We start from the raw sequence: 14,970 nt of genomic DNA, 5'->3' as shown, positions 1-14,970 counted from the left end.
TTCAACCGACAGAAAAGTAGTAAAAGACGCTCGCCCCAAGCATCGTAGTTCAACTTGCGATCCAAGCATGATAAGAGAACCCTTTATACTCGCTCCAATGCTTTTCTTGTAGTGTCAAATAACTCCTTCACCTCCTTCTGCCCTCTTTCTGTTAACTTTTCCATTTGGTCTTGAGCTTTGCGAACATCATCAGGCCGGGCAATCTTCTTCTTCTGCATATCTTGCAAACGTTTGTGAGCAACACTCCTCGACTCACGAATAGCACCAGCTGCCTTGTCCATAGCAGCTTTTGCAATTGCCACCGTCTGGTCGCGCAATTCTTTCGTGGGTGGCGGGATGAGGATATTTAGTTGAAGCGCATTATGGGCATCAGGCTGTGGTGTAAGTGATAGGTTTGAAGAAACAATCGCTGAAGTGACTGGTTTGATGTGCTGTAAGACGGAGATGCGAACGAAAAATTATTAGCAATTTCAAGCGATGAGGACACTCAGGCGTCTTGATGAAACGTTACCTCTTCTTCAGAAGCCAGTATGGTAACCGTCCGTCCTCCTTTAGGAACAACTTGCGCCAGGTCCCCCAGTCTCAAGGTGTCTTTGCTCCCTTTGCTTAAGCACACTCGCAGATTCTCTAAGGATTCAGTATTGAAACGGCCTCCGATGCGTAGTTTAGATAAATCATCTCTGAGCCGGGACACGACAGTCGAAATGCCAGCTTGTAGAGAAGAGAGGTCATAAGGGTCTTCCGTAGCTACCCCGGCCTTCGCGGTTGTTTGCTGGGAATCTGCGATAGAAGATCCTCGCGATTTTTCTTTCTTCTTCAGCAGGGTCGTAGAGACAGAGAATGTTCGCGGTCCAGCGACACTTATGGTCTCATTCTCATGTGCGAATAAGAGAGGTCGTTTCTGAGATGTGGAAAGCATGGTGTGACTGTAACTCGAGGAGGAGAAACATCGAATGAGGCCGGGGAGCCTTGAGACTCTCAGCATCTGCTGCAATTCTGGGATATATGCTGCCGTCATTGGAAATCTGCTGCTAAAACCGAGTCCTTGAACTTTGGGGAGGATTTGAACTCGTAGGTTACAAGCGGAGATGGAAGGGGTGCGGATTACGGAGTAGTACTATGATCGATGATTAGATATACGGTAGGGTTACAAGCCGTCATGTAACTTGCATTCATTTCTTCTAGACAAAAAAAAATGAAGGAGCGAAAAGGTAAAAAACAAAGGAGAAGGCAGGGGGGAAAGTAAAGAGCAATAATCCTCTTAAATATCATGTTCAGATTGTGAAGTAGTGAATCATTATTGGCGTTCAGACAAAATGTACTTTTAGTGGTAGAATGCGGTATTATCGTGGTGAAGATATTACATTAAATGGCCCTCGCCGACCGATATCCTGGACTTCATGATCAATACTGTCAGGGCACAGATACACTGAGAACTGATGGTAGCCCCCTCATAGATATATCATGCGACGGGCGTTTCGCATTTCCTAATGATATCCTAGGGCAAAGAGCTTCGATAATATTACTGGCGGAGAACTGCGCAGTGTAAATCAGGCACAATCGCATTCATTTAAGAGTGCTATATATAAGGTGTTTGCTTCATTGCAGCATCACTCGAATATCAAGCTTGCTGGCGTTATTGGCGTATGAATGAGACAAAAGGCTAGGTATCACAGTAAATCTTGAGGGGCAATACTGGCAAGCTTGTCTTTCTGACTTTACTAGGCTAAGCAAAACACAAGACCAGATAGGTCTGCATCCAAATACCAGTCTCATCAATTCATTAATCCCTCTTCACAAACAAATTTCATCTAATCTAGAATCAACTTTTAGGAATTATGCACCAAATCATCAGAGTGGAAAGAGGGGGAGGGGGGAGGGAGGTAGATGGCGGGTGAATAAGAAGCTGCCCCTCAAGTCCAGAAGATCCTTGTCATAAATGCAGATGGAACATAGCCCTAGAATGACACGACGCACGTTCATCCGAAAGTAGACACTCATTGCAGTAAAACCAAGTCAGAAAATGGGGATTGACGTGAAGTATTCCCACGACGATCTCAGCATCGGCATTTACCGAGTGGCCATGGCCTTAGTAATGAGTCTCTTAAGGGCAAGTTCCTTCTTCTTGAGGTCCTCTGGGGTAGAATCTTCAATCTCAAGCTGAGCCATGGCATCACTCAGAGCCGACTCAATCTTCTCCTTGTTACCGCGCTTCAACTTCAGCGACATCGTGGGATCCGAGATGATCTCCTCAACACGAGAGATATAGGACTCGAGCTGCTGGCGCGACTCAAACTTCTTGGTGAAAGCCTCGTCGCTAGACTTGAACTTGGCAGCGTCTGTGCAGCCATGTCAGTCTATAGCACATTTGAATAGATTGAGAAGAGGACTTACCATCAATCATCTGCTCGATTTCAGTAGTGGAGAGCTTGCCAACGGCATTAGAGATAGTGATGTTGGCAGTGCGGCCAGAAGACTTCTCCGTGGCGGTGACCTTGAGAATACCGTTGACATCAACCTCGAAGACAACTTCAAGGGCAGCCTCGCCAGCCTTCATGGGTGGGATAGGCGCCAAAGTGAATTCGCCCAGAGAGGTGTTGTCCGCACAGTTAGTACGCTCACCCTGGTAGACGGGGAACTGGACAGTGGTCTGGTTGTCCACAACAGTCGTGAAGGTACGCTTCTTGATGGTAGGGACAGTCTGACCACGGGGCACAACAGGAGCGAAGATATTGCCTTCCATGGCAACACCGAGGGAAAGGGGAACAACATCCAGCAGGAGCAGATCCTGGGTCTCGGCTGAGGTGGCCTTTCCAGAGAGGATTCCAGCCTGCACAGCAGCACCGTATGCTACAGCCTCATCAGGGTTGATGCTCTGCATTCGTGTTAGCTGATGCAATAGATTACTGGCGTTCGCAAGAGACAGATATAACTTACCTTCTCAAGCTTCTTGCCATCGAAGAAGTCGCTGAGAAGTTTCTGGATGCGGGGAATGCGAGTAGAACCACCGACAAGCACAATCTCATCAACCTTGCTCTTCTCGAGACCGGAGTCCTTAAGAACCTGCTGCACAGGCTCCAGAGTACCGGAGAAGGATTTCGCATTGAGATCCTCGAAGCGCGCACGGGTGATGGAGGAGTTGAAGTCTTCACCATCGAAGAGAGAATCAATTTCAACAGTTGTCTGGGTGGCGTTGGACAAAGTACGCTTGGCGCGCTCACAGGCGGTTCTCAGACGGCGAAGAGCCCTAGCGTCTCCTGAGAGGTCCTTTCCAGTCTTCTTCTGGAACTCCTTCTTGAAATGATCAAGCAGGTTAGTGTCGAAATCCTGCCCACCAAGGTGAGTATCACCGGCAGTGGCCTTGACGGTGAAAACGCCTCCCTGGATGTTCAGGAGGGAGACATCGAAAGTACCACCACCAAGATCGTAGATGAGAACGTTACGTTCCTTATCCGACTTTCCGGAGCCCAGACCGTAGGCGATGGCGGCGGCAGTGGGTTCGTTGATGATTCTAAGAACGTTCAAGCCTGAGATAGCACCAGCGTCCTTGGTTGCCTGACGTTGGTTGTCGTTGAAGTAAGCTGGCACGGTGATGACAGCCTTCTCGACCTTCTTTCCGAGTTTGGTCTCGGCAACTTCTTTCATCTGTCCGTATGGGTCAATTAGTCTGTCCTGTACAGCATCCCAGGTGGTTTCACATTCATACCTTCATCAGGACCATGGCAGAGATTTCTTGGGGGGAGAAAGTCTTGGTTTCTCCAAGATACTCGACCTCGACGACAGGGTTGCCACCCTGATCGACAACCTTGAATGGCCACGACTCGATGTCCTTCTTGACGATGGGATCCTCGTACCGCCGGCCAATAAGACGCCTGGATTCATGAATGAGGAAAAGCTCATATTACCCTTTTTCAGGCTCGACTCACTTGATGTCAAAGATAGTGTTCTCCGGGTTCATAGCCGCCTGGTTCTTTGCGGCCTCACCGATCAAGCGCTCCTTGTCGGTGAAGGATACAAAGGACGGAGTTGTGTAGCTACCCTGCTCGTTGGCAACTAGATTAAACTGTCAGAATTGATCTTCTTTATTGTGGCATGTTAACAAAACATACTAATTTCAACATTGGTGCCCTCATAGTTGGCGACACAAGAGTAGGTCGTGCCTGAACAGATATTAGCAATGTTTCTCCAAGGTAAATTCGATGTAAGAGATTTTGCCGTCCGTACCAAGATCAATGCCGATGGCACCTTCGTAGACTTCGTCCGACATGTTGATTTTGGATATCAAAAACAGATTACAGAAAAAGAAAATAAGGAAAGGACCCGGAGCAAGGTGAGTTGAAGGGTGAAAGAGGAAAAAAGGGTAGGTTTAAAAAATTTCTGGAGGGTCAGTGTGGGAGCGGGTTGACTTTTAAGAGTCGTCCGAAGTCCGAACCCACCATGGTTGGTTTTTTTTTTTTCTAATCCAGTTTTTTTTTTTTTTTTGCCTTCTGTGCCTTAACAAATCAGCTTTCATGTCCATTGTTGAAGACCAAACCTAGAAGAAGGGGAGGAAAAATTCAAAATTAAAAAATAAAAATCCTTTCTTCTTTGACTTGGTTATTCATTACTGTTTTATCACTCACTCTCTCAAAAGTCTCTTTTTTCTACTTATTAACTATTTACCAGGGTGTTCACATACAACTCAGATAGTCTATGTAACTACTTATCACCCATAATATCCATCCTCTCTCTCCCTCTCCCACTCTCTGTATATACCAGTTGATGAGAGAAGTTCGAATTTTACACAGTAGACATCATGGTACTACTTAGATACCCAGTCTTGGTAAGTTTGATTCTTATAAGGACCGCTTCTCATGCATTTCTTGTGATGTCTTCCCACCCTCGAGGGCTCGAAGGAAGCGCCTTCTATATATTCTAAGGTAATTCACATATTTATATCACAAACCATGGCTACCATGCGGGGTATTGTTGAAGTACGATGGACAGATACTCAGTATCAGGACTCAAGAGAGCACAGTAGCCGAACAAAATTAATTTATCTATCTACCTAATATGTATATACGTAGCTTTTCCGCTCTTTTCAGCATCATCATTATCATAATTTAGACTGTGCAGGACAGAATGTAAATTACATATAATGATGGACTACTTATTGAGTGTTGTAGTCCAAACATAGAGGAGATAATGGCCAGTAGAATGTTTGCATTATGTGGCGTAAATACTCTCTGTACCAAATCTACGGAGGAGGGTTCTTCCTCACAAGAGGGAGTACCTAGAAATCCTTAGATGTTTTTGATATTGATTGGGGTAGGCTGGTATTGACTGGTTTTTAAATACGGTTAAGCAGCAGAGGGAGAAAACTATGAAGGACAGTGATGAATAAATTTACTCCATACCTTCGTATGTTACCTCCTTATATTTGTCCTACTACTCCGTACGTTCAATATTAATGCCGTTATTATATTTATCACTCTCTTCAAGGTTACCTATTAGATAGATGCCGAGACTATCTGGAAGCGAATCTACAGAGTACTTTACTTTACTATCCATCTATCTGCCCTTTGTATGCCATGACAGTTCTTCCTCCAGTTTTCAAAATATACAGCGCGGTCCCACACCTGAGAACCAAGGTATTACCTATCATTACACTGGGTATCGAGGTGCAGAGTAAGGAGTACCTTACTATTAGTATTATTTTTATGATAGATTAATTACGCATTGTAAATTTATTCCCCAAGTTACTACTAGTCTAGACTAGAATGAATCTGCCAATACCTCAATCCATAACCACTTAGACTACCTTATTAGTTACTTGCTCTACTATTCAATTTCACTTGTTTTGAATCCAGACAAATCAGCTTCTCTTGACCATCGTTGGTAACCACAGTTTGCTTAGACCCTAGATTTTGTCCGCGTGCATATAGACATCTTACTTTTGCCTTGGTCAAACAGTCCCACCCCCCGAGTCCTATGAGATCTTCGTGCCCTTCTGAGAACCTCCAGTGAGTAACCCAGGTTACGCTATTTAGCATGTGATGATCCGGCACTGTATGGATTTCTGGCTGACAATCAAATTGGCGTTAGGTTTCGAATTCCAGCGATCCATATCGCTCATATTCTCCCAGATGGACATCGACACAAGCAGGAGGAACAAGAAGCCCCGCCTTCTGTTGGAATCCGAGAGAGAGAGGCTTGAAGAATTTATCGACTCTATACACTATTCAGCAAGGTATTATCTTCGGGCAATACTATATTCGTATATTTTAACATCTATAGATATTCTGACGATCAGTTTGAATATCGACACGTCCAACTACCTAAGAACATGCTGAAAAAGATTCCTGCCGATTATTTCGACAGCTCAAAAGGGACACTAAAGTTGCTATGGGAAGATGAATGGAGGGCTCTTGGTATCACTCAGGTGCGGTATGATTCGGCGTTGAGTATACACCCACAGTCTAACAAGTATCTCTTGGATCATTCAGAGTCTAGGCTGGGAACATTATGAGGTTCACGAGCCGGAGCCGCATATTCTTCTGTTCAAGTAAGCCATCACCTGACTCCGGAGGAGTTCTATCGCCGACTGATGTTCTCTTAGGCGGCCTCTAAATTATCAACCACCGGTGTCACAGTAGGTTGACAAAAAATCAATGCACACCATGCTAACTCCGAACGGAGACATTTCAAGTAGTGCTAGCCTGTGGCATTGATGCCATTCATGCCATGCATTTAATCCAGGGCGTGAGATTATTTCTAGGAGATCATTGAAGACTTCATACATGAGCGCTTTGGGAATCGGATATGGTCTCATTTTGATGCATGATGAGTAAAGCCATTGACATCAATGTATGCTGGACCCATTTTTTTACAACCATTATTTTCTATTCTCCTCCTACTGTGCACATTGATGAAGGACACATATTTTCCCTCACATCTTATCCCTTCCCTCATGACCCCCTGGATTTATAGTCAAATTTTAGGCTACATACACTACTAATGGATTTACTGCTAATTCTTTGACCCGTATCATTAGTTTCGGATGGTGATCATGCTGACATCAATTGTGAAACTAGGAGTACTTGCGAGGATGTGATATCTAGGTTGGCATGGGTAAGCAAAACGTCAATGCCTGGGTACCAAAGCCCCTAAATATCTGATGGTAGCATCATGTTTTAGATAGGTAGGTGTCTCTATGGTGATTAGATACGATCCAGTTTGTTTAGTCACATTGTATTCAATTGTTTGCCTTGGTTGTTAAAAAACTTCTAGAAAGCCTAGCATTTCTTCCTAGCATCAAGCATATTATCGGCAATGTCTATTATATCTAATCATCGTCTGAGGATTAAAGACCAGGTGACACCAACCATATATGGCACTACTAGATACCGGTTAGTAGGAGATGTCTAGACCCTGGTACACTTCTAGCTGTGTGGTGGTACTCTGCACTGAGTAACCCATATATGTGCCCATTACAGAGTGATTGTTCAATCATAAACCGGATTTGAAATACACTGTCAAAGTATGTTAAGCATCGAATGATGATGGGATAAGTAGATATGAATTAGCGGGGTGTGGTCCAAAGTGTTTACATGGAGGTCGAGACTCTCGGTTGGAGATATCAGTCAACGGATTCATCTCCATTACTTCGAAAGAAGACCCATCCATTTTGTAGCTGCAGAACCGATTTGCCAGAGGCAGTCTCTTGAGATAGGAATTATTTCTATTGACATCGACCACCAAGCGGTTTTTGATTGTAAAGATTCAAGTCCTTGAGCTGCATCGACACATTCGTCCAGCGAGATGCTGATGGGTCGTACTCACCACGAACCTCGACCCTGCAAAAGCCATTGGGACCCTTCAGTCCAACGGGACCAACAAAGTAGAACGCACCACGGCGGGGAGTGCGCAGCTCTCGAGCATAATAGTCATTTAGACGCCATTTGAATGCTAAAGAGGCCACGTACAAATCTGAATTCGAATCACACTTCAGCTGTGGTAACCATTGAAGAGAAGTTAATATTGACGGGGGGCGAAGCCAGGGGTTGCTTTTTTGTGGTATGCTCTCGTGGTATTCAGGAGATAATGACGGCCGTGGCTGAGGTTTCAATAGTTGAGTGAAACCGTCAGAACCGGGCATCTTCAGGTTCTTCTCAGCTAATGACTTCGCGGATGGATTCTGATCAGAGTCATAAGACTTCGCACTAAATAATCGTCTCCTGATCAGAATGAGATAGGTGTCCCATATAGCACGTGCAACCAAAAGTGGTTGCATGCATCTTCGGATGCGATCACCAGCTTCTGAAGAGATTGATCTGGTAGTCCAGGAAATTCCGGTGTCTCCGAGTTCCAATCTAGCAGTATGTGAGCAAAAGAGAACAACAAACAGGAACATACCATTTACAAACCCGGAGAGTGTATATTCAGGTGGAGCACGAGAGGGGAAGTGTTGTATAAGCCAGGACCCGGTGACCAGCAATGGTCCCCCAAGAAGCCGTGAAAGGACAACAGATCCAGCTGCCTCTCTCAGAACTGTGGTAGCTAACTCGTCTGCACATGTAAGCAGTGTATATTAATCATTGCTGTGACTTAGACAATACCTCTGAGAGTTTGAAGCCTTTCGCCATCTCGCGATATTTTCATGAACTCACGCCACTCTGGGTCTAATGCCCCGTAGAAATCACCGTCGCGTAGATGTGGCCAGCCCATTGGAAAGAAGAAAGATTCCGTAGCAGTCAAGTCATTTGTAGAAGACAAAGACCCATAGGAGCCCCTTTGATCCTCTGCAACTTTCTGGTTTGATGTAGCATTCGGGGGTTCTTCAATTTTCTCAAGTGTCTCGTCAAACTGCCCAAAGACAAACAAACCCCAAAGCTGGAATGCAGCTCCATATAGGATGCATGTTGTGACAAAGTTTCTGGTGAACAAGGTCAATGTGAGCTTTGCGGAAAAGTAGAAGAAAAAAACATGTCTGATGTATACCACGCATGAACATGCAGAACTGGTAGGCTACCCACTTAACCCAAGGTCGTTTAAACTTGACATGATGGCTTGTTGCAATGCTGCGAGATCGATGTCGAATGATATGATTCGAAATCCGAAGATTCAGAAGCTGTGGCTTTGTTCGAAGCATTTGGTGACAGAATAATTAAGAAGTGTGCTGTCCGTGATTCATGTGAAGGACTAATCTTCTTGTGATCTGCTCATAGATGGTTTGCTCACAGGAGTGAGCTTGAGTGCGAATAGATGCTAAGCAGGATATTGGATGACAGTGGACAACAACAGATAATCACACAAAAAGATTTTCTGCTGTTATATTTGTGTACTGAGGTATATCACAAGGGAAAGCATAAGTTGCTTGGATATCTTAATATCATGAAATACCTATTCAAGGAATATAGGTACGCCATATCATGGATCGTTATCTACACGTGACAGGGAATTCATTGTATACGGAGCACGTACTGGCATTACATCCATGTTGGCTAACTTAGATGTTGGCAACACCTTTTGGCCTTCCAAGCATTATATTTCATACTATTCTTAGGGAGATTTCCGTATTATATTGGTCTTTAATCAATATTTAGGAGACATTGAGCCAGCATGCGACAAGCCCTCAGCTTCATTGCTTTGTCGGTGATGATCACACTGGGTGCCAGCTCACCAGGTGCATCTATCATCGTCTTCGATTCATACCCGAGTTCGGAAGTTTCTGGGATTTCTCTCATACCAAATGATGCCGCTCAGAGACTTCTTGATTATCGAACAAAATCCCCTATCTTGACTGATCTCGGCCAGCCGGATCGAGACACTGTTCGGCTTCTCAACCGATATGGAGGGAAACAGCCCTCATTGTTTGACAATGTTGATACGAGTGAACCTTCAAAATACACCAATCTCATCATTTTACAAGGGCTGGATCCTGCGACTGGTGAGGAAATCGATTATATCTTGGACCGCTGAAAATGCTGATCTCCCATGGCCAAATCTGAAGAGTCCTACATTGAAAGCGAGTATAGGGAGAGCATGATCCCCTTTAATTATGAAACAGTTCTTCTGTATGGCAACTCTCCCAGTCCAAGTGTCGATGAAGATGGCGAAACTGGGAATCGCTGTCTCTTCTATCCAAATAGCAAGCAAGAAAAATTAGAGGAATTGCAGGTAAGCACGGCTGATTCTTTGTTATTATGGTGCATTTGCCAGAAATCAATCTGACTCATAATCAACTTCAGGCATCTTGGTCGTGCTTTCCGAAAGAATCTACTCTCATGGAAGCTTTTCAGGCACTTGGCGCGGAACTGCCCAACCACCTTGAATTCGTAGAATCGGTGTTTGACCGTCAGCGGTCCGTGGCAATCTGGAGGCTATATTTCAAGGTATTCCTGTATTATTTATAGTAACCCTTATTTGACTTAACTGACGGCAATTGCAGTCTCCACAGCGATCCGCACACCACAGGGCCTTGATCAAGCCATTGGAGTCGTTTTTGAATGAAATTCGATTGCTCTCACTCAAGGGCACCGCGATCACAGTGATGTCCTTGCCAATGTCAGATGGATCTCAGAGCCTTGACAGGCGTAACAGGTTTGAAGGCGGGGCTCTAAATAAGCCCACCGGTCCTTCAACGGCGCAATTGTTCCGAAGAAAATCATCTATCCCGATGCCTTCGGGTCCAGTTTGCCATGTGTCCAATTCATCATGCAATGAAGCAACAAATGGCTGTTCCGGACATGGATTCTGCGAAAGAAAATCGCTACCGGGAAGTGGTTCTGCTGGCAGTGACTGTTATTTCTGCAGGTGCCAGGACACCATTATCAGGAATGACGATGGTACTACGCAGAGGTTACGATGGGGCGGTTCTGCTTGTGAGAAGCAAGACCTGAGTTCTCCCTTCTTTCTAGTAGGGTTTGTCAGCATCTTAGCTATTTTGATAGTCGGGGTTGCCGTTGGGATGTTGTTCAAGGCTGGGCAAGATGACATACCCGGTGTCATAAATGCTGGGGTGGGAACGGTGAAAGCACACTCATAGAAATACCCTCCGTGTATGATCCGAGACTTTCTTGGTACACTCACGAATGGGATAGGTGATTCTCCTTATCACAGGGTTCCAACCGTCCGCAGGGTGTGGTCAGTGGGAAAATGAAAAAACCATATGTTATCCACTTCCCTGGGTGAATAAACCTTAAGTCCATAGTCACCATGAATATTCAACTTCGAGCGACTATATATATATATATGTTGTTGATTATTTTCAAAATTGCCTTTGTGGGGATTAACATAACACAAAAGGGTGGGGAATTTAGTACTGGCTCAATGACTTATCAGAATCAATACAAAATGACCAGCGTGACTGATAGCTCTTAAAAAGATATATATACATCAAACATCACCCAGGCCAAGCGAGGTTTGAACCAAATAAAAAATTATGCGCAAGAAACATTGCATAGCTAAGGGCCTTTCCCGACGCGCGCTTGTCGTCGACTGAGGTTTTCTCAACGAGCGCATTTATTAAGATCTCAGATGGCGAGAAGAACTCTGCTCACCATTAGGTGTCTAATAACTGATAGAACAACATTCCAGATGTCAGTTCATCAAGTCAGTATACCACAGAAGATTGATGAAGATAGTGCGCATCCACACCCCTGATGGCTGGATTGGGAAGGTCAGGTGTTGAAGCCGGCCTCGACTTGACCCGGTGTTCGACTATCAACATGAGTTGAGGGAGGCATTTGCGGGTACCGACTATCCCTCGAGGCACGGTACCGACCAAGGGAAGGACTAGCGAGAACGTTGCGAAGACGAGGAAAGGTTAGAGTCGAGCTCCAATGCCGTGGTCTGGAGTCAACCAATCCAACGTTCGTTATATGGCCAGCCATTAACGGTCCTTCATCACGGGCGCCTACTCGCCGTGGTGTATGTACCATGTTCTCTGGAGCAGCTAATTGTAGACGTCGCTGTGGCAGGATATTAGTTCGCCTAAAGGGATTCACTCGCCATCCTATGAAGACAGCCTGCGGTTGACTCGGGACGTGGGTCACGCCGTGCGGCTCTGCACTAGCTTGTTCCGCCGCGGGATCCAATCGAGGTTTCGGGGTATAATAGTCTGCTTTACACAAAGGGCAGCACGCTCTTCGACTCGTCAACCAGGGGTCAACGCAGGACGCATGGAAGGCATGACCACATGTTAGCCCCCGGATATCGTCATTATCCTCGATCGCATCGAGACAGATTGCACAGGAATCCGCTGGATCTGGTAGAAGTTCGGCTGGCATTGCAGTCTGAATGTGGTGAGCAACATCTTCGTTCTCTTCTGGAAGGTGGCATCCATCCCTAAAATGTCCGTGTATTGCCTTCACCTCAAAACCTGTGAATTTAACATCACTTTTCCGGTCATGGTGCATTGAACGACGATCGAGTTTCTCCTCCAGTTGGGTTGCTTCTGCGTTGGGATTTTCGGGAAGTGTTGGAGACTGTTTGATGGCAGTCTGGATATGACGTTGGCTATCCACCGCTGAGGTTCCCCCCAATGACGAAGACGCACCAGTGCTCTTGATCAAAGTGCCGTCTTCTTCCTCATAACTCTGAGAATTGCTCTGCCGCGTTGATGATACGTCTGGTGTTATAACGGCATCATTGTTCTGTAAGAATCTCCACGATTTGTACTTGACAAGCGGAAATCGTTCATTGACTTCGTCCATTGTCATTAACTTCTTTTCTCTCCTCCGCCTGTGCGTGCGAGGCATTGTAACCAGGTCGATTGGCTCACCCGTTTCTGAGGTTCGTAGTTGACGATTCCGTTGGTTGTATCGGAAGCAATACTTGACGCCAACAATAATCCTAACGTTTGAGATTAGACTTGAGTAAACTGGACTTGGAATGCATCGTGTGGGCACCAAAGCTTACCATAGATTTGTAAAGACCACACCAAATCCAAGAGCAACAAAAAACAACAAGGGTGATTTGGTGGAACTCGGACTGTCAGTGGGTTGGCTAACGTTTGTGGAACCAGCGGAAGAACCAGCGCTTGTAGATGACATCGCGAGAACAGAAGACTTCGACTGATGAGCTTGTCTTTGAAGGCCCCCGTGTTGGTATCGGTAACTCAGATATGTTCGGCAACAACACGATTCTCCAAGTTTAGTTGTTATACCGTCTTTATATCGCTGGGAGCATATCAAGACACAGGAGAGCTGATACTTATGTCAAGGGTGCTTTATTTGTCAATCAGCTCATTTACTGGCTGGTTAAGACTCCAGGTACACTCAATGATGTGCACCTGGTAAGTCATCACTATTGGGGAGGTTTGCCTCAATCTGATAGTGGTCGAAGAACTGCTATTCGGTGCCTTGTGTTTGACCTCCTTTTTTTTTTATCTTTTTCCCCCTCCCTTTAATAATTTGATGTTGTTCGCATTTCCTCACTGCGAAATGCTGGCTGGCACTTTATCTTGGTTGTAGAGAGGAGTTGGTGATTAATGCTGCGTGGGATATATCTCGGGTCACGGGGTGCGATGCACAATCGACCCCATCATAGTAAGGCATACTAATGCTTGGAAGATATGCAGAGGGAGCAAAATATCTATGCTATGTAATAAAGCTTTCCCCTTCGCAAAGAAGACGACCTGAACTTTATGTAAAAATAGTTCAGTGCCTGAAATTAATAACCCACAGCTGAATTGTATCTGGATCATTAGGTATATGGATTACTCATTTCAGGTTCATATTTTGTTGGCATTAGCAACAACTTGTATGGAACAACAGCGAGCTTCAATGCATTTGTTCTGTGAGATGCCAATGTGACAAGGAGTCTGTTCAAGTGAACATTCCTTTACATTGGAATACTAAAAAAAAAATGATTGACCCTAGGAAGAAAACGTTTACCTATCTAGTCCTCCTTACTCGAACTAATCGAGAACCAATGTTTGGATCACCTGGAGGTTTAAACCACTTCCTAAGGTATCAAGCTATCTCTCCTTCCCCTCCTATTTGTCTAAAATCAGTTGAAACCGATAACGCTGTACATACTGGGGGTTATCACTATCCACAACGCTAGAGGTAGATTTGAGCAGTAAGTATATCCCCCGTTCTAATACACAGTAACTAACTCCATGAATGAATGAAGGTTGTCAACATCCAGGAAAATGGGCATCCATCCCCAGAGCATGGGTGAAAGCCCAAATCCAATAGTTTTTTTTGACGTAACTCTGGGAGGTAGGTACTTCAAATCTCCACAATTACCATGATGAAAGCATGCACATACATACACACACATACAAGTCCAAAAGCTATGTCTACAATCAGTGTCCGGATGGCGGAACTGTGAATCCCATCAACGACAGAGGATTAAAGCTTGCCTGCATGATAAGCTGATATGCAATACACACAGGCGAGCCACTCGGTCGCATAAAGATGGAATTGTTTGCAGATGTCACCCCGAAGACAGCAGAAAACTTCCGCAAGTTCTGTACAGGGGAAAGCAAAACTGCTCAAGGGAGACCGCAAGGTTATAAGAACAGCAAGTTTCATCGAGTGGTATGTTCGGATGATATTCAAAGTGGTTATGTGAGAGCTGAACTGATTTCATGGAAGATCAAGGATTTTATGATACAGGGTGGCGATTTTGTCAATGGTGACGGCTCGGGTACCTGTTCAACCTTCGGCACATCTACATTTCCAGATGAAAATTTCGTTCTGCAACATGACCGTCCAGGTCTTCTAAGCATGGCGGTAAGGTCGATAACACTATAATTCGATGTTGCTGCTGACCTGCATAGAACTCTGGACCGAATACAAATGGTTGTCAGTTCTTTATAACAACCGCGACAACTCCGTTTTTGAATGGAAAACATGTTGTGTTTGGCCAAGTACTATCTGGGATGGACATTGTGAGAATGATAGAAAACACGCGAACGACCAGAGACAAGCCAAGCCAGGATGTGACTATCGCACAATGTGGGGAGATGTAAGCTTGGCG

General features: G+C 45.1%; 7 protein-coding genes across 7 annotated transcripts; 3 read left to right on the top strand and 4 right to left on the bottom strand.

Annotated features, from left to right (window-relative positions):
* Positions 1 to 83: 83 nt before the first annotated feature.
* ACLA_057270 (ribosome recycling factor domain-containing protein) lies at positions 84 to 919 on the bottom strand (the record flags this gene model as incomplete). The annotated part of the gene is made up of 2 exons (XM_001276496.1): positions 84 to 431; positions 512 to 919. The coding sequence occupies 2 exons, from the start codon at positions 917 to 919 to the stop codon at positions 84 to 86; spliced, it is 756 nt and encodes a 251-aa protein (XP_001276497.1).
* Positions 920 to 2,070: 1,151 nt separating this feature from the next.
* hscA (putative Hsp70 chaperone (HscA)) lies at positions 2,071 to 4,267 on the bottom strand (the record flags this gene model as incomplete). Its single annotated transcript, XM_001276495.1, has 7 exons — positions 2,071 to 2,339; positions 2,395 to 2,875; positions 2,938 to 3,645; positions 3,707 to 3,872; positions 3,927 to 4,053; positions 4,110 to 4,160; positions 4,225 to 4,267. The coding sequence occupies 7 exons, from the start codon at positions 4,265 to 4,267 to the stop codon at positions 2,071 to 2,073; spliced, it is 1,845 nt and encodes a 614-aa protein (XP_001276496.1).
* A 1,768-nt stretch (positions 4,268 to 6,035) lies between these two features.
* Positions 6,036 to 6,548, top strand: ACLA_057250 (cyclin-dependent protein kinase regulatory subunit CKS1; the record flags this gene model as incomplete). Its single annotated transcript, XM_001276494.1, has 3 exons — positions 6,036 to 6,229; positions 6,277 to 6,421; positions 6,486 to 6,548. The coding sequence occupies 3 exons, from the start codon at positions 6,036 to 6,038 to the stop codon at positions 6,546 to 6,548; spliced, it is 402 nt and encodes a 133-aa protein (XP_001276495.1).
* A 1,172-nt stretch (positions 6,549 to 7,720) lies between these two features.
* On the bottom strand, positions 7,721 to 9,130 carry ACLA_057240 (uncharacterized protein; the record flags this gene model as incomplete). The annotated part of the gene is made up of 3 exons (XM_001276493.1): positions 7,721 to 8,529; positions 8,598 to 8,914; positions 9,015 to 9,130. The coding sequence occupies 3 exons, from the start codon at positions 9,128 to 9,130 to the stop codon at positions 7,721 to 7,723; spliced, it is 1,242 nt and encodes a 413-aa protein (XP_001276494.1).
* Positions 9,131 to 9,600: 470 nt separating this feature from the next.
* Positions 9,601 to 11,026, top strand: ACLA_057230 (DUF3844 domain-containing protein; the record flags this gene model as incomplete). Its single annotated transcript, XM_001276492.1, has 4 exons — positions 9,601 to 9,928; positions 9,992 to 10,158; positions 10,230 to 10,373; positions 10,430 to 11,026. The coding sequence occupies 4 exons, from the start codon at positions 9,601 to 9,603 to the stop codon at positions 11,024 to 11,026; spliced, it is 1,236 nt and encodes a 411-aa protein (XP_001276493.1).
* A 634-nt stretch (positions 11,027 to 11,660) lies between these two features.
* On the bottom strand, positions 11,661 to 12,695 carry ACLA_057220 (E3 ubiquitin-protein ligase RNF103; the record flags this gene model as incomplete). Its single annotated transcript, XM_001276491.1, has 1 exon — positions 11,661 to 12,695. The coding sequence occupies one exon, from the start codon at positions 12,693 to 12,695 to the stop codon at positions 11,661 to 11,663; it is 1,035 nt and encodes a 344-aa protein (XP_001276492.1).
* A 1,710-nt stretch (positions 12,696 to 14,405) lies between these two features.
* On the top strand, positions 14,406 to 14,962 carry cyp3 (putative peptidyl-prolyl cis-trans isomerase; the record flags this gene model as incomplete). Its single annotated transcript, XM_001276490.1, has 3 exons — positions 14,406 to 14,528; positions 14,586 to 14,723; positions 14,771 to 14,962. The coding sequence occupies 3 exons, from the start codon at positions 14,406 to 14,408 to the stop codon at positions 14,960 to 14,962; spliced, it is 453 nt and encodes a 150-aa protein (XP_001276491.1).
* Positions 14,963 to 14,970: the final 8 nt, after the last annotated feature.

The sequence above is a fragment of the Aspergillus clavatus genome, genomic scaffold (genome assembly GCF_000002715.2).
Source record: "Aspergillus clavatus NRRL 1 1099423829736 genomic scaffold, whole genome shotgun sequence".
Taxonomy (NCBI): Eukaryota; Fungi; Ascomycota; class Eurotiomycetes; order Eurotiales; family Aspergillaceae; genus Aspergillus; species Aspergillus clavatus.
The sequence above is the reverse complement of the archived record's forward strand: the minus strand, read 5'-3'. Positions and strand labels throughout refer to the sequence as shown.